The sequence below is a fragment of the Pelodiscus sinensis genome, chromosome 19 (assembly GCF_049634645.1).
Source record: "Pelodiscus sinensis isolate JC-2024 chromosome 19, ASM4963464v1, whole genome shotgun sequence".
NCBI lineage: Eukaryota > Metazoa > Chordata > Testudines > Trionychidae > Pelodiscus > Pelodiscus sinensis.
In genome coordinates, this window is record NC_134729.1 from 16,443,719 (window position 1) to 16,462,266 (window position 18,548).

Here is an 18,548-nt window from a genome sequence, read left to right on the forward strand (position 1 = left end):
GATCAGGATCCGCGTGGTTCGTTCACTAGTGACTGAGGCACCCCAGCGCGGACACGAGGCAAATCACCCTAATGGAGAAATATTTCACTTCTGGAGGTTTAAATAGCTCCGGGGTTTCACTTAGATTCGTGCTCGCTTCGGCAGCACATATACTAAAATTGGAACGATACAGAGAAGATTAGCATGGCCCCTGCGCAAGGATGACACGCAAATTCGTGAAGCGTTCCATATTTTTGGGGCCTGGCTGGCTTCCGCCTGGTTCTTCCCACCGCCCAGCTACTGAATCCACTGGGGCAGCTGCTCCCCAGGAACCTTTTACAGCCCAAAGCTCAGCGCAGGGCATCACAGCTCAGAACAGGGCAATTATCCACCCTGTGCCAATCTCCCAGCCTCTGAAAGGACACCTGGAGCATTGGGCTATGTCCCAGGCAACCTTCCTACTAATTTTTTTCCATCCACGTGCGGAATAATTTGATGTGCACTGGGGCATGTGCGATGTGCACCACCAATAGAACCACATCACCTGGCTGTTTGTCACTCTGCTAATCAGCAGGGCAGCGTTTGAATTTCTCTTGAGCAGCTGCTCAAGGAACACTGGGCCCAGGCCATCGTGGCTAATAGCTAGTGACGGACCGGGCATGTCGAATTCTTCTTTGAACCCAGTTATACGTTGACCCTCCACAACAGCCCCTGGCAGGGAGGGTTGTGTGTCTGGGTTGTCTGATGGGCCATGGAGGCGGGGGATGGCTTGACTGCGAATGTGTTTTCAAGCTGCTGTGTTTCAGATGCTCTGTAACTCGCAGCAAGCAAGTAACACTTTACCCAGTAGGTCTTCTGTGTTTGGTTCAAAAACTCTCCTTGGGTCCTAGCCGGCAGGCGGCTCTGTGCAGCCTAGAACTGCAAGGGCAGGTAGTAAGAGAAGTGCAGGTTTTTCCCAAGCGCTGTCTGGAAAGAGGGTTAAAGAGCTGGAGTAACCCATAGGAGGAAATTCCCAAGTGCATCTTGGGGGGCGCAAGGGGTGTTTGCCTTGGCTGGTGGCAGCCACACCAAGGCCAGGGAATCTGTGACCATGGGGAGTTTTTTAAACAGATTCCTTTAGTGGCCTGGTATTTTAGAGTCGCTTGCCGGCCCCACCCTCTGGGGCGCAGCCTTGAGACGGGGAGAGGCCAGAGACTCCGTCACAGCCAGGCCGCTCCTAGGCCACGCCCTGGGCTAGGGCTCCAGGCTGAGTTGGAGCCTGGGCTCACAACCCCGCACACCCCCCAGACAGCCCCGCGGGACAGCAGCAGCCCCCGCTCAGGCAAAGCCACCAGGCCCCTTCGGCCACAGCTGGGCCCTGCCGCCTGCACGTTGCCGGGGCCGAGCAAGGCGCGGGCGAGCGGCACCTGCCTGGCTAATTTCTAAGGGGCCGGGCAGGTGGGAGGCCCTGCACGGATGAATTCACACAAGGCCCCTGCTGCGTGGGCGGGGTGACTCCGTGGGGCACCAGGGTTGCAAGAGGAGAGAGGGACCCCTGGGGCCTCCCCATGAGCCTGCGGTGAGGCCAGCCTGCCGGGGAATTCTGGCCCCCCTGCCTGGCTGGTAGGAAGGACGCTGGCGCCAGGGCTCTCTGTTGATCCGGGCTGTTTGTGTTGCTACTGGTGCAGTGGCCTAGGGGTGTGTGTGTGTGTGTGTGTGTGCGTGTGTGTGTGTTCAGCTAAGGTGGCGCCAGCAGGCGGGAGGCCTGAGCCGCCCGAGAAGGGCTGGCGGGGAGCCCCAGTGGGGGCGTTCCCGAGGGATCCCATCCCCAAGGCAGCACCGGAGGCCCGGGCTGCACGGTCACACGCTGCACCAGGCCTTGGCAATTCGCCAGCGCACCTGGAGAGCCGGCTTGGTGTTCCGGCACATCCCTGCCTCAGTCACGCACTGCTCCACGAGCCCCTCTGCCTGCGAGCCCATGGGCCACAAGCCCCATGCTGGCAGCAAGAGAGAAACTGGCTGCAGCCACATCTCTGGCCAACCTTACAGAGGAGGCTCTGAGACCAGGCTTCCCTCTCATTTTTTCCATCCATGGGGGAATAAATTTTGTTCCGTGCACCGAGGCATGTGCGGATGTGCACCACCAGTTGAAACAGGCTGCTGGCTGCAGGTGCTCTGAGAATCAGCTGGGTGGCATTTGAATCTCTCCTGCGGGGGCTGCCCAAGTGCCCAGCTTACAGGGAACACTGCCCGAGACCTGCCCCTGCCGGGCACCAATACATCCCAGAGGCTGCACCGCCTCGTGGCCACCCCCTGCCCCCACCTGCGTGACCCAAGCCGGCCGTGGGCTCACAGCAGCCAGTAAGCGCCGCAGGGAGGGGCAGGGTTCCCTGCTCGGCATACGTCCTGCGCTGAGCACAGTGGGGCCCCGGCCTCCAGAAACTGCTCTGAATTGAACCCTGATCCGTACCCGTCTGAGCGTATGAGGCCATCACTAGTGCGGGGGCAGGGCGTCTATCCAAGTAAGGGCTAGGTCCTGGGAAGTTTGGGGTGGTGGCAGTGCTAGCTAATGGTTAGAGCACAGGCTTGGGCAATCTGGATTCTATTCTTGCGTCTCCCACAGGCCTGCCAGTGGTACGTCACAACCCTTTCCTGGTGCCTCAGTTTCCCCATGGGGATGATGCTACTGCGCTCCTCTGTAAAGCCCCTGCTGAGCAGTGTGAGCTAATAACCATCCCGTGCGTGTCTCTAGCAAGGCTGGCAGGGAACAGGGTCACAGGCAGGGATCGGGGACGGCGCCCAGTGCAGGGGGCACAGGGATCCGGGGGTCGTTGGGGCTGCAGGCAGGGGAAGGAGCCGGGAGTCGGAAGTTGCAACCTGTGAATGAGCCAAACCCTCTGCACCGGCCCATGTGAGCAATTCCACCTTAAGAGACACCGGCCCTGCCCCCCCGGCAGCGGCCCCCTGCTTGGTTACTGTCCCAGGCACCGCAGAGCAGGGGCCACCCCACGGCGCAGCCCAGCACTGGGCAGGTGGATGGATCTGCCCAGAGGGGAGACACCAGGGCACGGCCCATGCTGGGAACCTCCGACCTGCCTCCGTGCACGGCCAGCCCCCCGCCTCCTCCAGCGTCTCCCTCCGGCTTCCCCCCCCCGCACCCTCGCTCCCCACCGGTACCCGAGCGCCCACGGCTGCCCGCCCCCCGCCGGAGGATGGGCTTGGGGCACCGGACGGAGGCGAGAGCGCAGCCGAGGCTGCCCCACTTCTCGTGGACGGACTTGGTGTTCCGCCCCCCACCGGGCCAGCCTCCGCGGGAAGGTACGGCCCACGATAGGTCCCCGTCCCCGACAAGCCGGGACAGCTAGACCAGTGTGTGTGTGTGTGGGGGGGGGGGTGTCTGCATGTGTGTGGGTGTGTGTGTGTGCGTGAGTAGTGTCTGAATGTGTGTCTGTGTGTGTGTGCTTGTGCGTGTGCGTGCGTGTGTGCACGACGGGTACTGACATGCAGCCTCCTCTGGGGTGGGCCGGCGAGCGGGAGGACAGCTCACAGCTGGTGTTTCATGCCGGCGCAGAGGGGGCCGGGCAGCTGGAGGTGCGGTTGGGAGGCGGCTCCAGCTGGGGCCCGGGTGCGTCTGAGATGTCGGGGGCTGGGGGGGGGCAGCACCTTCCTTTGCCAGAGGCCTTGGCACCTCTGCGGGGAGGGATTTAAACACCCTCCACTGGCCTAGTGCCGTGGGGCCCAGCCCCCCAGCCCCCCCTCTGGACCCAGCGCTCCCCTCCCCTTCCAGGCCTCCCCGCGTCGGACCCCTGCGGCGGGGGGCGCAGGGCGGGTGGGCGGAAGCAGAGCCAGCAGCCAGCTCCCCTGGCCGTGGCCCCCGGCCCGGAACGCGGCACAGGAACGGGGGCGTCTCCAGCCAGCGGCTGCCCCGCCAGGCCCCCCGCGGAGACCCCGGCTGCTCCCCCGGCGCCCCGGGAGGCGGCCAGAGAGAGGCCCACGCGCCGGACGATCCTGGTGGATCTGCGCCCCGTGCTGGAGACGGTGGCGGAGCCCTGGGAGGGCCGTGCGGAGCCGCGGAGCCGCCCCAGCGAGGGAGGCTGCGCCGGTGCCGTAGAGGCAGCCAGGGACGGTCCTGCTTCCGGGGCCATCTCGCTGCCTCCCAGTGCGGCCCAGCCCCGAGGCAGCATCCCGGGGCCGGCAGCGCACAAGCCGCCCGGTGGCCAGGCTCCAAGAGACGGCGCGCCCGCCCGCCGGGCTGCGGCCCCGCCGCCCTTCCCACAGAGGCTCCCCCCGCCGGGACCCGCGCTGCAGCCGCCAGCCCCCCCCAGGGGCCGCTCAGCAGAGATGGTGAGTGGCACCTCCCCCCGGCACCGGGCCCTCGGCTTCCACCCGGCCTGCGGCAGGTTTCCTGCTGCCAGCGCCGCCGGCCGGCTGAGCCCAGCCCTCTCCAAGAGGAGCCACCCAGCCAGGCGGTTCCCTGCCACGGGCCTGAGCGCGAGGGGCGTGGCCTGGCCGGGCCGGGGAGAGGAGACCACGGGCCTTACAGGCTGTGTAGTGACCGGCTCCGTGGCTGGTCCCATCTGCTCGCCCCTGGGGGGAGATATCCCGCGGCCATTTGCACCGAGCCCAGGGGCGGGTTCCCGCAAGGAAGGCAGAACCAGGGGCTGGGGGGGGAGCCCCCAACCCTCAGGGGCTGCCCTGGACCCACGGCTCAGGGCTGGTGGAACGTGGCCCCCACGAGACCTGAGGCTGCAGGGGCGGGAGGCGGCACATCAGACACTTGCAGCCCCGCACCTCCCTCTCTCTCGCTCTCTCTCTGCCGCGCAGGGGGCAGCCGGCAGCCTCCTGCAGCCAGCGTGCGGCCCTGCCCCCCAGCTCCCCATGCGCCTGCTCCTGCAGCGACTCCAGGAGACGACCAGCAGCCAGCACCACCGGCTGCTCGCTCAGGCGCTGCAGGCCCTGCGCAGGGAGCTGCAGGGGGATGCGCCTGCCTCGCCCAGCCAGTAAGTGCCCCCCAGCGCCGGCTGCTCGGAGACCCCTGCAGCTTCCTCGCCCTCCAGGGTTCTGGCAGGGACCAGGGACAAACCAGGCCCCGCCCCCTTCTGCCCGAGGCTCCGCCCCTTCTGCCCGAGGCTCCGCCCCTTCTGCAGCCTCTCTCCCCATGGAACCCCGCCACCTCCACCCCCAGCCCTGCAGCCTGACCCCTCCTGGCCAGCCCGAGGCGCACCGTGGCCCCCGCCCCTCTGGCCAGCGCAGTTTTGGGACGGCAACGCCTCCCCTGGCCTCCATCCCCACCACCCTGCCTCCCGCTTGCCTGGGCCGGGGGTAGGGGGGGCAGAGAGCACAGGGCTGGGCCCAGGGAAGACTCACGGAGGCAGCGGCAGAAACCAGCCCGGCACGGGGCTCCCGCATGGCCCCAGACTGCCCCGGGGGCTGGAGGCTCTGTGCCCGGACACGTGCGCACTAGGACTTGGCCTAAGGCCACCAGCTCCCTCCGTCTCCTGCCCTCCTCCCCTGTTCTCTTCCAGCCCCATTGCCGGACTCTGCAGGAGGCAGCCTGGCCCCCCAATCCGCCGCTGAGACCCCCCCGGGGCGCCGAGCCCAGCCAGAGCAGCGGGTCCGAGCCACACAGCCCCGCCTGTCCCGTCGGAGCCATGCGGTGGGCGCGGAGCTGGGGAGGCCCAGGGCAGGGAGACAGGACGGCCGAGGCTGCGGGATCAGCTGGGCCGAGAGAGACGCCGCTCACCCCGCAAGGCTCCTCCAGGGTTTGGCTCCGACGCCTCTGCCCGTGGAGAGAGAGAGGCTCCAGGACCCACAGGGCCGGACGGCCCCAGCTCTCTCCACGGACCCTCTGCCGCCTGGACAGCTGGAATCCTAACAGCCCGGCACCCGCGGGACAGCTCAGCCAGGACTCACCCCCGGCTTGGCCCCATGGGGGGGCCGTTCCCGTGGCCCCCCCCAGAGAGGGACAACGGGACTGACCCCAAAGGCCCCCTCTCTGCCCAGGGAGAAGGAGCTGATGGGCCCCCCAGGGGGGAACTTGCTGCAGAGTCGAGTGGTGGGGGAGGGGGGGCAGTCGACGCCCCAGGCCCACTGGCACATCGCTTCTCGGGCCCCAGGCTGCCCTGCTGCACCGTAAGGGGCTTTCGCTCCAGGCCCCACGGCTCCGGAGCGGCAGGGGGGCTGGGAACACTCCGCAGGCGGCTAGGAGCCAAGTCTCCCAGGCCCGGTTCCTGCTCTGCCTGCGACCTTGGACAAGCGTCGGAGGGCGCGATGGGCATCCAGGGTCCCCTCTGTGCTGGGATGCGCAGCCCCACCCTGCCTCGCAGGCGTGCGGGAGGCTGGGAAATGCCCCCGGATGCAGGAATTTGGGGGGGGTGTTGTAACGGCACTGGGCCTCGTCGTGCAAGGAGCGTGCGTTGGAGGTGGCCGGAGCGCGGTCGGGGGGTGTACGTTCGCTCCCCCTGCGCACGGGCCTGGGGCTTGTCAGCTGTGGAAACGGGGCTGGTCACGAGGCCGAGCGCCGCCGAGGGGGGAGGAGAGACACGGACGAGGCCCAGACACAATCGTTCCACCCACAGGCTGGGGCGTGCGACGCACGTCTGTTTAATCCACTAGTGCTTTCGCCAGACGTGCGCGGGAATCCTGGGGAACAGACGAGCTGCACCAGCCAGCCAGGGGGGACCGGGCCTGCGGGCAGGACCCCGGCTCTTTGGGCCCAGGGCCAGCGTCGTGCAGGGAGGTAGCTCGGGGGTTGGCAGCGACGCCCGGCCCAGCGCACAACACCCCAACCCACGGGGCCGCTTCGGCCACTTCTTGCGCCCTGGGGAGAAGGCGCCGGCTGCTGCCACGGCACCGTGGCCACTGGCGTCCTCGCCATTTTCAAAGGGGCTACTACAATTCCCCCGGGGTGGGCGGAGCCGGAGATGAGATGGGCGGAGTCTACCCCAAGCCAGCATCTGGCAATAGGGGCACACGGTGCATCGTTAGGGAGGGGACATTAGTGCATCGTTAGGGAGCTCAGTGCATCATTAGAAACGGGGCACATGGACAGAAAAGCAGGCGGCCGCGGAGAAGAGGCCGGCATCAGCTGTTCTCTCCTCCAACTGGAGGGGAGCAGACGGGATCCCTGAGGCCAGGGCCTTGCGCTCCCTGGGGGGGGCAGCCCTGTCTTGGGGGGAGATGCACACAGCTGGGTGGGGGAAGGAGTGAATCCCCCCCCCAACAGGGGCAGGGTCCTGTAGCTCAGAGTGCCCGGCCCAGGATTCGAACCAAGGGCAGAGGTGGGCGCTGGAGCCCTGAGAGTCAGAGCCCCCCTCTCAGTGCCAGTTAAGGCAGGCGGCTCCTGGGTGGGGGGTCAATGGCAGGAGAGGTCCCTGCCCCTGGGGGTGAGCCCAGCCTCCGCCAGGGGCCCGCTGCCCCTAAGGACAATGGGAGTTTTATTGGGTCAGGTTTGGGGCGTGCGGGTTTCCCCTCCACCGAGGAGCCAGGTGCTCTGAGGGACGCCCCCCCATTTGGCTGGCGGGGGGTCTCAGACGGCGCTCTCCCGGCGGCTGTCATCCTCCAGGAAGTGGGTGATCCTCTTCCAGCGGCCCGGGGGCTCGGGGCCAGATGGGGGGGCCGAGTCCAGCAGGGGCTCGTCCTCGCTTTGGTCCTTGGCGAAATGGACAAACACCTGGTGGGAAGGGACAAAAGGAAGTCAGGCGGGGCGAGAGGCTGGCCGGCCTAGTGGTCACAGCCCCGGACTGGTGAACGGCGCGGTGTGTGGCTCCCTGGCACCCCCTCTCTCCGGGCAGAGCTGGGTGCTAAGGGAGGGCTGAGAACCCACCCTGAGAAAAGTAACAGCAGCCGGGGGGCGGGGGATGCAGCCGAGGTGCCATGGAGGGGCCCCGGTACCCTTCACCAAGGAGGTTAATACGCGGGGAGTTGGCAGCGTGGGCGGGGTCTCAAGCAGGCCTGACCTCTGGGTGACAGACGCTCCCTCAGAGCCGAGGGCCCGTTCGGTTCAGGGCGGCTCTAGGACGCGGCGTCCGACCCTTTAGCCTAGAACCCTGCACCCCCCGGCTCCAGGCGCTGCGCTGGACGGGGCCGGGCTGTCCCTGCAGGGCCGGGGGCAGTGCTGAGAGCGCTCGGGGGCAGACGCTGAGCCGTGCGCAGCGAGCGAGGCCGATGGAGCCGGCAGCGGGTGGGTTCAGGGCACTGGCCCACGGCAGGCACAGACAAGAGGCCTCGTGCCAAGAGAACTCCTGGGGCGTGTCCCAGCTGGCCCCCGCGGTGTGAGGGGACAGTCCCTTAGGGGGCGCCCCCAGACCCCGGCTGGAGGGGAGGGGCCTCGCCTGGTCCAGCGTGGTTTGGGACACCGAGTAGTCCTCGATGCGGTAGGCGTCCCGGTGAGCAGACAGGAGGCTGAAGATCTTGGCCAGGGAGCAGCCCCGCGAGGGCAGCTGGTACTGCAGCGTGCAGTGGTGCCTCTCCCTGAGGGCGATGCCGGGGAAGGAGTGCTGGATGAAGGTCTCCACGGGCCGCAGGTCCGGGCTGGGGCCGGACACCCGCAGGGTGATGGAGTAGCCGTCGCCGAACCTGCGGCAGAGCCGGGTGGGTTTGCTCCTGCGGCTCGAAGCCAGGGCGCCGGAGAGCTCCCGGGGGGTCTCAGCTCCGGCCAGGGGAGGGACCTGGAGCTTTTGGCAAGGGGAGGCAGCCGCAGCGGCCCCTGCCGGACTCCTCTGGTTCAGTCGCGGATCGGGAGCCGCAGGGAATCCCCTGCCCACACGCCCCAACCAGGGGAGCCAACAGAACCATTGGGCCGCTAGGCAATGGGGGGCAGCTCCGTGCTCCCCCAAAGGGCGGGGCCTCGGGTGGAAGGGGCGGGGCTGGGACAGACAGCCCAGTGCCCCCCCCGGTCCTCAGAGCCTGCCGGACCGCCCTGGTCGGGATTTGAACCGGTGCCATAGAGGGGAGACCCCCCAGCCCATGCCCGCCCAAGGCCTGCCACACGGCCCAGGTCTCAGCAGCGTCCCTGGGCAGCCGCCCACTCCGAGCAGGGGCAGAGCCCTGCCCCCTCGTGAGTCTGGGAGGGGCGGTGCCGCGGGGAAGCCACCGGCCCCCCCCCCCCCCCCCGGGTTACCTGTTCTTCAGGTGCTGCGGGCTGCCCAGGCAGCGGAACCGGCCGTTCACCATGATGGCCATGCGGGTGCACAGGGCTTCACACTCCTCCATGCTGCCCCCAGAGGAGACGGTGTGAGCGCCCTGCCCTTCCCCGCCCAACAGCCCCCCAGACTGGCGGAGCTCCCCGGGGACCTGCACAGGCTACAAGGGCCGGGTACTGCTGGCTGCGGGGCGGGGTCAGCCCTGCCTGGGAGTGGGGGAGCAGCAGCGCCCCCAGCGCCAAACCCCGCAGACCAAGGGCCGCGCTGGCTTCCCAGCCCCTCCCCCAAGCCTCAGGCCTGTCCCCAGCGGCGGGCCGGGCCCCAAGGGCATCGCGGCAAAGGGGTAGATTCCCAGCGCCCTGCTGGCTGGGGGGCTAGTCATGGATGCCCGGGGCTCTGCGGGGTGGGGCAGGGCAGGGCTGATAGCTGGGGAGGGAGGGGCTGGTTCCCTTACCTGTGGGAGGTGAGCACCACGGACCTGCCCTCCTTGACCACGCTGAGGATACAGTTCCACAGGAAGCGCCGGGCCCGCGGGTCCATCCCCGTGGTCGGCTCATCCTGCAACGAGCCCCCAACACGGCTGGGGTCAGCCCAGGCCCAGGGTGCATGGGGAGGGGGAGGGCAGCTGGCTTGGCACAAAGGCCCCCGCTCAGGCTGTGCAGAGGGACGGCACAAATACCCGGGGTGCCCATGGCGCAGGCAGTGGTCGCCTGCTCATGTCCTTACGTTAAATAACCGTGCCAATTAGCAGGGCGTGGCGTTTGCATATGCAGATCACTCTGCCAATTAGCAGGGCGTGGCGTTTGCATATGCAGATCACTCTGCCAATTAGCAGGGCGTGGCGTTTGCATATGCAGATCACCATACAAATTAACTGCCTCCCCCTCCCGCCAGCAGCACCACGCCAGGCAGCCGGTGGCACTGACCAGGAAGACGACGGGCGGGGCTGCGAGCAGGGCGATGGCGGTGGAGAGCTTGCGTTTGTTGCCCCCGCTGTAGCCGCCGGCGGGCTGGTCTGCGTCCTGCGCCAGGCCCAGCTTGGTGACCGCCCACTGCGCCACCTGCCGGGAGACACAGGGGTCAGGCCCCGCGGCCGCTCGCCCGTGCCGGGCGCCGGGGGGGGCTCTTACCCGGGGCGTCTCCTCGGCGGGGACCCCGCGCAGGCGGCAGTAGAACTCCAGGTGTTCCCGGCCCGTCAGCAGGTCGCTGATGGCGTCGAACTGGGGACAGTAGCCCATGTCCTGATGGACCCGCTGCAGGTCACTGAGCACGCTGCGAGGAGGGGAGCCCGTCAGCCCAGCCCGGGGGGAGCCCCTCGGCCAGAGGGGGCGTCCCGCAGCCAGCCCGGGGGAGCCGCCCCACAGGGAGGGGGCCAGCGTTCCCTCTAAACGGAGCGCTTGGGCGGACCCCCAGCGGAGATTCAGGTGCCACCCAGCTGATCAGCAGTGCGCCCACAGCCGGCAGCCTGTGTTACTGCGGGTGCACATCGGCCCATGCCTCGGTGCACAGAACAAAACTGATTCCGCACGTGGATGGAAACAATCAGAGGGAACGCTGGAGGAGGGGTCTGGCGGCGGAGCTCACTGTGCTCCACGAGGGGCAGGAGAACGGCCCCTGCGGCCCCCCCCAGGGCTGCCCGAGCTCAGCAGAGCAGCCTGAGGGCAGGGCGAAGGGAGGGAGGGGGCCTGCAATCTGCTTCCAGCGCCCCGCATCTCCCCCACAGACAGAGACTCCCCCTCCTGTGCACAGCCCTGCCCCCTGCTCCCCACAGCTCCCCTCTATGCCGCTCCTCACCCAGCCCGGAGCCCCCATTTCTCCCTGTACCACTCACCTGCCCCCCTCCCACGGCCGCCCCCCCACTCACCTGTGCCCGTTCAGGCAGGCGTCTCCTAGGCTCACCGCGGTGTCCCCCGTCAGCATTTTGAAGGTGGACGTCTTCCCAGCGCCGTTCACCCCCAGGAGACCGAAACACTGTGCCGGGACCCAGCAAGGGTTAAAGCAACCCCCCCCCCCGCCACCCCCCTGCCCTGCCCGCCAGGGGGCCCCAGCTCCCCCAGGAGAACGGCACACACGGTGCCAGGTGTCCCTGGAGGCCCCCGGCTCCATCCACCCATCCCCTCGTCCTCCCTGGGACACGCCCTGGCCTGCCTGTTCCACCCCAGCCCTGTGACGTGGGCTGAGCCACGGACCAGGACTGCCTGCCCTGCTGATACCAACCCAGCCCGCTGCCTTACCTCCCCCGGCGGGATTCCCACGCACAGTCGGTCCACCGCCGGCTTCTTCCCCAGCCTGTACACCTGGGAGAGGAGCAGGGCGAGAACCTCAGAGCAGCGCCCCCGTCCTGGGCAGGTGGGGCGCGGGCGGGTGCTGGAGGCCAAGCACCTGCTGCAGCCAGCGTGTGCCCCCCACAGCGGAGACGGCACGGAGCCCCGCCACCTCCTGGGGCTCTGAGCCCTCAGCCCCGGGGCTGCTGGGCTGGGGGCAGCTGGGGGCAGCTGGGCTTCATGGCCCCTGCAGAGACCTGCCCAGAGCCTGGGGACCGAAAACGTGTCACCAGAACAATTGTCTGAGAGGGCGGCAGGCGTGGGACCAACCAGCCCTACTGGCAGGGAGGGTCTGTGTCCACGAGGGGGGGACGCAGGCGGCCGTGCCGGAGAAAAGGGGACGCCCCCGAACCAAAATATTTCAACATGGCAACCGCTGCCACAGAGCCTTGTGGGACTTGGTGTTGAGAGCAGACGGGGTCAGGCCAAAGGTCCGTCCAGCCCAGCGTCCTGCCTGCCCACTGTGGCCCATGCCAGGTGCCCCAGAGGGAGCGGACAGAACAGGGAATCATCAAGCGATCCCTCTCCTCCGGCCCATTCCCAGCTTCCGACCAGCGGAGAGCACACACACCATCCCTGCCCCGCCTGGCTAACAGCCACAGACAGACCCGTCCTCCGTGAATTTAGCTAGCTCTTGTGTGAACCCTGTTACAGTCCTGGCCTTCACCACATCCTCTGGCGAGGAGTTCCACAGGTTGACCTTGCGCCGTGTGAAGAAAAACTTCCTTTGGTTTGTTTGAAACCAGCTGCCCGTTCATTTCATTGGGGCGACCCCAAGTTCTACGCTATGAGAAGGAGTAAATAGCACTTCCTTATCTGCTTTATCCAGACTGGTCATGACTTTATAGTCTCCCCATCCTAACCCCCTTCAGTCGTCTCTTTTCCAAGATGGACAGTCCCAGTCTTACTAAGCTCACACACAGACGCCGTTCCAAGCCCCTCCTCATTTTGGTTGCCCTTTCCGGTACCTCTTCCAATTCCAAGGTCTCTTTTTCGAGACCAAGTGACCACATCCTGGATTTATACAGAGGCAATAATCATAGAACCACAGAGCTGGCAGAGACCTCAGAAGGTCAAGTCCAGCCCCCTGCTCTAGGCAGGACCAATCCCAACTAAATCAACCCGGCCAGGGCTTTGTCAAGCCGAGACTTGACAAATGTGTAACTGAATGTGTAACTGCGGGGTAATAATACATTATTATCAGGGATGGTCTAGACAATACTGGGTCCTGCCCTGAGGGCAGGGGACTGGACTCGAGAGCCTCTCGAGGTCCCTTCCAGTCCTAGTATTCTACGATTATAAAACAAGCCCAGAAGAAGCATCAATTTCAGTTTAACAGTGAAGAGGGAAAGGACTGGAGTTAAGCCTCATCTGAGTTAGGGATATAAAAGGTTAACTGGTTAACCGGTGAGCATTAGTCTTACTGGTGAACTCACATTAACCCATTAACCATAACCGGTCCCAGCCTCACTGACTACTGGTATGACCCCTAGCAGTTTTATCAGTTAACGGTGTAAATGATACATTTTAATTGCTTAAAAAATCATAGAATCATAGAACTGGAAGAGATCTCAGAAGGTCAAGTCCAGCCCCTGCTCTAGGCAGGACCAGTTCCAACAAAATCAACCCGGCCAGGGCTTTGTCAAGCCGAGACTTAAACACCTCTAGGGATGGAGACTCCACTATGTCCCTAGGGAACCCATCCCAGGGCTTCCCCACCCTCCTAGGGAAATAGTTTTTCCTAATATCCAACCTGGACCTCTCCCGCCACAATAAGATACGCTCTGTTTTACTCTCTCGCCCTTGCGTAACGATCCCCAACAGACGGTTTGCTGGTTTCCCTGCCGCTGCCCGTGGAGTGGAAGTTTCCAGAGAACTATCCACCATGATGCCAAGATCACTCTCACTCCCGTGGGAAGAGCTAAACGTGATTACCCCCCTCTGTGGGGTGCGGGCCCCAGCTGGACTGCAACTCCCATGATGCACCATGGCCAGGGACTTTCCAAGACGAGGAGAGATCATGGTGCCTCATGGGAGATGTAGTCCCTGGGGGGGCCCTGAGCCAACATTTCCAAACTGAGGTTTGTCAGCATCTGAACAGCTGCCAAAAAGAGAGAAATTGGCCAGAGAAAGTGTTTTCACCCTCATCAGAGGTCCCCAGAGAACGGCAGGAAGTGGCGCCAGGCAGAACCGCATCCCACGCCGGGGGGGGGGGGAATGGCAGATGCACAGTCACAGACCCCCCCGGTCGAGGAGCAGGCTGCCCCAAGAGGGGGGTCGCTGCCCCGCGCCACCCACCCCCTCCGCACCTTGGTCAGGTCACGCAGCACCAGGACGTCTCCCCGCCGGGCCCCGCTGGCGACCTTCTGCCGCTCCCTGGCCACGTCCTCGTCCTCCTCCCCCAGCGGGGGGAGCGTCAGGGCAAAGGGCCTGAAGGGAACCGGGGGGGGACGGTTCAGAGCAGGGCGCGGGCCCTAGGGCCAGCACGGGGAATGCTGCCTTGGCCGCATGGTTGCCATGACACTCAGGCCCAGCACAGGGCAGAGGGGGCTCAGTGGAGCCATAAACTGTGCTGGAATCTGGGGGAGGGGTCTTGCCGTGTCGGGGTCCCCGTTTGCTGAATGGGAGGGGTCCCAGCTAGACCCCAGCAGGAGGGGGCAGGGTCCTGCCATGGGGAGAGCTGAGAACCGCGGCTCTAGTTGGGTCCCGAATGTGGAGACAGGCCTGTGTGAGCGGGCTCAGAAATTACACCGGCCACATAGGTGCATGGGAGAGAGTCAGGGGAGGGAGGCTCCTAAATCCCTTAGGCGCGCCTCCACGGCAGCTGGGGGGAGCGAGTGGCAGCCCATGCCGACGTAGCCGCACCAGCTGCCCTCGGTCACGTCACTGAGCTGCCCTCATGATGGGTGGGGGGCTGGGAGCGGGGGGTGGGGGCTTTGGCAGGGAGGGGCAGAGCGGCTTGGGGAGCAGGGTGGATTTCTGCCCCCGCCGGCCCCTCACCGGAGCGTGACGAAGAACCTGTACTGTAACAGGACGGTGAAGAGGAAGAAGACGACGCCCTGGAGAGCCATGGCGACCATGTTCTTCCCGGCCAGGTCCCAGCAAAGCGGCGACACGAAACGCTGGTCTCCTGCGGGGGTGGGGGGCAGACAGCGGGGCTTTCAGAGAGGAAGGGGGTGGCGCCGCGGAGGCAGGGGGCAGGACAGAGCCAGGGCGCCACGAGGGCCAGAGACCACGGGGACGGGCGCGGGCGAAGAGCCTGGCCAGACAGGCTGCTGAGGAGCGCGCCAGGGAACGCAGACGCCCGCGGGACGCTCAGGCGACTCACCGAACCTCTCGAACGCGTCGGCCATGGCTTGGTTCTTCACCATGTCGATGAGGCCCCGGCCCAGGCAGAAGTGCGGGAAGACGAGGAAAACCTTCTTCAGGATGCGGTTGATGTCGTTCAGCTTCTGCCCGGGGGAGTAAAAGGCTCCGGCTCGGGTGACAGCCCCCACTGGCACCCCCAACACCAGCCGGGCGGGGCGCCCCCGGGGGTTCCCTTCTGCCCCCCCGCCCCCAGGGAGCTGACCTCCCCTCATCGTGGCCAGCCCCGGCTGAGGGTTGGGGTCTGGGCCGTTGCTAGCTCAGGGCATCCTGAGAGCAAGGCGGTGGGCCGGGTTCTGGCGTGGCCTAGGGGATAGGGCATTCGCCTGGGGTGGGGTGGTGGGTTCGTAGTCCCGGGTCTCCCACCCCACCCCAGGGGCAGGCGGGACAAAAGGCATCCTGAGGGCCCCATCCCTCCGCTGCAGCCTGGCCCGAGGGGGCTGGGCAGGGTGCAGGGCTCACCTGGTCGGTGAACAGCTCCAGCACGAAGGTGGCCACGCTGCCGTTGATGCCGATGAAGAGGTTGACGCAGGTCAGCACCACGTAGGCCGTGCTGGGGATGCTGAAGAGGAAGGAGGCCGGGTACATCAGCGGGGTGATGGACCAGCTGGTGGGGGGAAGAGGAACGGAGCTGAAGCAAAGCCAAAAGCCCCCCCGAAGAGGGACGAAGCGCCACCGACACCAGCCCACTGGGCCAACGAGGGGACACGTCCTACAACCGCTCTGCTCCGGGGGGGGGCCGAGCTGCAGCCCGAGGGTTTGTCCCGTGAGGCCGGGCTGCAGCCGCCCGCGAGAGGCACCGACCAGGCCAACGCCCTGAGCCAGGGCAGGGCTCGCAGATTTCAGCCTCGCTCAGACGGAATCCAGCCCCGTGGAATAGACATGGCAGTACTGGGCCGGCTCCCTTCTCCCTCTGGGCTGACGTGTGTCCCCCCCCCCCCGACTTGCCCGAACCCCTTTGCCCCACCAGACGCAGCAGGCTCAGATTCCGGCTGCTCTGCCCGACTGCACAGGGAATTGGCTCCCCCGGCGTCAGGGCCAGATGGGCCCCGGGCCCCCCACGGCTCCGGGCCCTCACCCGTAGAGGAAGAGCAGCAGCGCCAGGGCGGGCAGGTTGGCCGCAGACACGTAGGCCTTCTGCTGGAAGCAGAGGAAGATGAGGATGACCAGCCCGGCGGGGACCAGGTAGTTGCACTGCGGGGAGAGGCGGAGGAGTCAGTGGGTACCCACGTGCCCCTCGAGTTGCTGCAGGGAGAGGGGATTCCAATGGGGACTGGCCGGAGGCATCACGAGCCACCACCCCAAGGCCCCTGCAGACCGGGAGCAGGACCCTCTCAGCCCTGGCCAATGGCCTTCGCTCGACACAGCCCCCCCCAAGGCAGCATCCCCGCCCCTCCCAGCTCGGGGCCCCTCTCCCACCCAGCCCCACGCAGGGCCACAGGCCTCCCTGGGTCGCCCGCTGGCCTCACCTGGCGGACGAGCCTGCCATGGCCTCGGCAAACCACCTGCAAACCACCCCCCCTTTTCGCACAAGCAGCCGGGCTCCGGCCTTTCAATCCAGAAGTCCCAGTTCAATCCCTGCCGCTGACAACCTGCCCCAGCCTGCACCTGCCCATAGGGGAGACCCGCCTGGCAGCCCCCACCAATGTGCACCGCACCCTGTGCTGGGGAGCTCTACCCTCCGGCTCCCTCTGCCCTCAGATCTGTGGGATCCCTCCCGCCGGCCCCGCACCATGTCCCAGGCGAAGTTGCCCAGCCAGTACACGCCGGGCCTCATGCCGCTGACGATCTGCAGGTGCTTGGCCTTGCTGGCCCGCTCCTCGACGAGGAAGAGGACGAAGCTGGCGGGGACGAAGGACATGGCGAATATCACGCAGATGGAGACCAGCACGTCCACCGAGGTGGCCATCCTGCCGCAGGGAGGGGAGAGCGGGATGAGCCAGCCGCCCCCAGGCTCCCCCCACCCGCCCCAGGCTGGCCCGTACGCACAGCGCGGCTTCGGAGAGCTGCTCCTTGGTGAGGTTCAGGGGGTGGTTGATGGCCGTGATGCCGTAGCGCCAGGGCTCCGCGCCCGCCGGCAGGCTGGCTCTCAGCAGCCCGTTGTGCGCCACGTTGACGAAGGACGCCAGGGCGTGCCAGCCCTTGTTGTTGAACCAGACCTGCCCGGCAGCAGAACGGCCACACTCAGCCCCGAGCTCCGTCCTCCAGCCAGCCGCCTCCGGGGCACAGCTCGGACTGGGGCCCCGGCTCCCGCAGACCCCTCCCCGGGCCAGGAACGGAACCCCGGACTCCTGAGGCCCCGGCTCCCGCGGACCCCTCCCCCTCTCCGGGCCAGGAACAGAACCCTGGACTCCTGGGGCCCCGGCTCCCGCGGACCCCTCCCCGGGCCAGGAACGGAACCCCGGACTCCTGAGGCCCCGGCTCCCGCGGACCCCTCCCCCTCTCCGGGCCAGGAACGGAACCCCGGACTCCTGGGGCCCCGGCTCCCGCAGACCCCTCCCCGTCCCCGGGCCAGGAACAGAACCCCGGACTCCTGGGGCCCCGGCTCCCGCGGACCCCTCCCCCTCCCCGGGCCAGGAACGGAACCCCGGACTCCTGGGGCCCCGGCTCCCGCGGACGCCTCCCCCTCCCCGGGCCAGGAACGGAACCCCGGACTCCTGGGGCCCCGGCTCCCGCGGACCCCTCCCCCTCCCCGGGCCAGGAACGGAACCCCGGACTCCTGGGGCCCCGGCTCCCGCGGACCCCTCCCCCTCCCCGGGCCAGGAACAGAACCCCGGACTCCTGGAGCCCTGGCTCCCGCGGACCCCTCCCCGGGCCAGGAACGGAACCCCGGAGTCCTGGGGATGGGAAGCTGCTGCCCATGAGGGTGACAGGCCCCCGAGCTCCCCCCTGGGCTTCCCTCCCCAAACTGACCTTGACGTTCCTGCGGGTGTCCAGGCCCTCGATGAAGCTGCTCAGGTTTCCCAGCAGCCTGTCCAAGGGGCTCCCCTTGGGGGGGAAGGGAGGTCAGGCCTGGACGCAGATTGACAGGCCCTTCCCGTGAGCCCCCCCCAGCCATGGAGCTCTGCTTCGCAGGCACCTCCCCCTGCCCCCCCAGGCCACCCCGCCCCCCCTCTCCAGCCCTCAGACTGACTCCGGCCCCTCCCCCCGGCACCTTGCTGATGTTCAGGGTGGCCCGGATCCCCCGCACGGCGTCGTCCACCTCCGCCGCCGACGGCAGGGCCTGCGAGCTACGGGCGCCCAGCGAGATGCCGCCGTACCTGGGGCGGGGGCAGGGAGGGAGGGTCAGGAGCCCGGGTGCACTGCTCATGTTCCTCCCCCCAGAGGATTCAGGGCAGGGAGACCCCCCCCCAGGCTGTGACAGTGGGAGATCGGGTGCACTGGCACATGGCAGGGAGACCAGGCGCTATGCTGATGGGCAGGCTGCATGCATGGGCATATAGGCAGAGATGCTGGGGGGCAGGGTACCTCGGAGCTGGGGGTGCCAGCCCAGCCCCCTTTCATGCAGTAGATCCTGCTAAGCCTCAATTGGAGCCTCTCACCCACGGCCCCCTCCCAGCGCGGGGCACAGAACCCAGGCGCCCTGGCTCCTACCCCCACCCCGCTCTAACCACTCACCCGCAGCCCCCTCCCGGAGCAGGGCACAGAACCCAGGCTCCCTGGCTCCTACCCCCACCCCGCTCTAACCACTCACCCGCAGCCCCCTCCCGGAGCAGGGCACAGAACCCAGGCGCCCTGGCTCCTACCCCACCCCGCT

The 18,548-nt window shown here is 67.1% G+C and overlaps 2 protein-coding genes and 1 non-coding gene across 8 annotated transcripts in view; 2 read left to right on the plus strand and 1 right to left on the minus strand.

The window, feature by feature from the left end:
• The first annotated feature begins 128 nt into the window (after positions 1-128).
• Positions 129-235, plus strand: LOC112545286 (U6 spliceosomal RNA). Its single transcript, XR_003088752.1, has one exon. It is a non-coding gene; the product is annotated as a U6 spliceosomal RNA (small nuclear RNA).
• A 2,677-nt stretch (positions 236-2,912) lies between these two features.
• Positions 2,913-6,034, plus strand: LOC142818988 (uncharacterized). The gene is made up of 3 exons (XM_075902648.1): positions 2,913-3,276; positions 3,746-4,302; positions 5,484-6,034. Exons 1-3 carry the CDS (start codon positions 3,033-3,035, stop codon positions 5,934-5,936), a joined length of 1,254 nt encoding a protein of 417 aa, XP_075758763.1. The 5' UTR covers positions 2,913-3,032; the 3' UTR covers positions 5,937-6,034.
• A 490-nt stretch (positions 6,035-6,524) lies between these two features.
• Positions 6,525-18,548, minus strand: part of ABCA7 (ATP binding cassette subfamily A member 7) — a 40,030-nt gene continuing 28,006 nt past the window's right edge. For 4 of the 6 annotated variants that reach the window (XM_075902645.1, XM_075902642.1, XM_075902644.1 and 1 more), the window contains 17 exons: positions 17,946-18,051; positions 17,705-17,779; positions 16,781-16,950; positions 16,524-16,701; positions 15,870-15,985; positions 15,254-15,398; positions 14,754-14,877; positions 14,426-14,555; positions 13,735-13,855; positions 11,336-11,398; positions 10,966-11,072; positions 10,232-10,373; positions 10,028-10,162; positions 9,556-9,659; positions 9,080-9,172; positions 8,292-8,535; positions 6,525-7,630 (listed from right to left, as the gene is read on the minus strand). In XM_075902645.1, coding sequence (XP_075758760.1) covers positions 7,487-7,630; positions 8,292-8,535; positions 9,080-9,172; positions 9,556-9,659; positions 10,028-10,162; positions 10,232-10,373; positions 10,966-11,072; positions 11,336-11,398; positions 13,735-13,855; positions 14,426-14,555; positions 14,754-14,877; positions 15,254-15,398; positions 15,870-15,985; positions 16,524-16,701; positions 16,781-16,950; positions 17,705-17,779; positions 17,946-18,051 — 2,197 coding nt within the window. In that variant the 3' untranslated portion in view covers positions 6,525-7,486. Of the gene's footprint in view, positions 7,631-8,291; positions 8,536-9,079; positions 9,173-9,555; positions 9,660-10,027; positions 10,163-10,231; positions 10,374-10,965; positions 11,073-11,260; positions 11,399-13,734; positions 13,856-14,425; positions 14,556-14,753; positions 14,878-15,253; positions 15,399-15,869; positions 15,986-16,523; positions 16,702-16,780; positions 16,951-17,704; positions 17,780-17,945; positions 18,052-18,548 lie in introns of those variants that run through there. The other 2 variants (XR_012896677.1, XM_075902647.1) reach the window with 2 other exon arrangements.

Coding starts and splice junctions, on each gene's coding strand:
- LOC142818988 (XM_075902648.1), top strand. CDS start 3,033: ATGCTGGGAACCTCCGACCTGCCTCCGTGCACGGCCAGCCCCCCGCCT. Junction 3,277..3,745: donor GGGCCAGCCTCCGCGGGAAG/GTACGGCCCACG, acceptor CTCCCCTTCCAG/GCCTCCCCGCGTCGGACCCC. Junction 4,303..5,483: donor GGGGCCGCTCAGCAGAGATG/GTGAGTGGCACC, acceptor GTTCTCTTCCAG/CCCCATTGCCGGACTCTGCA.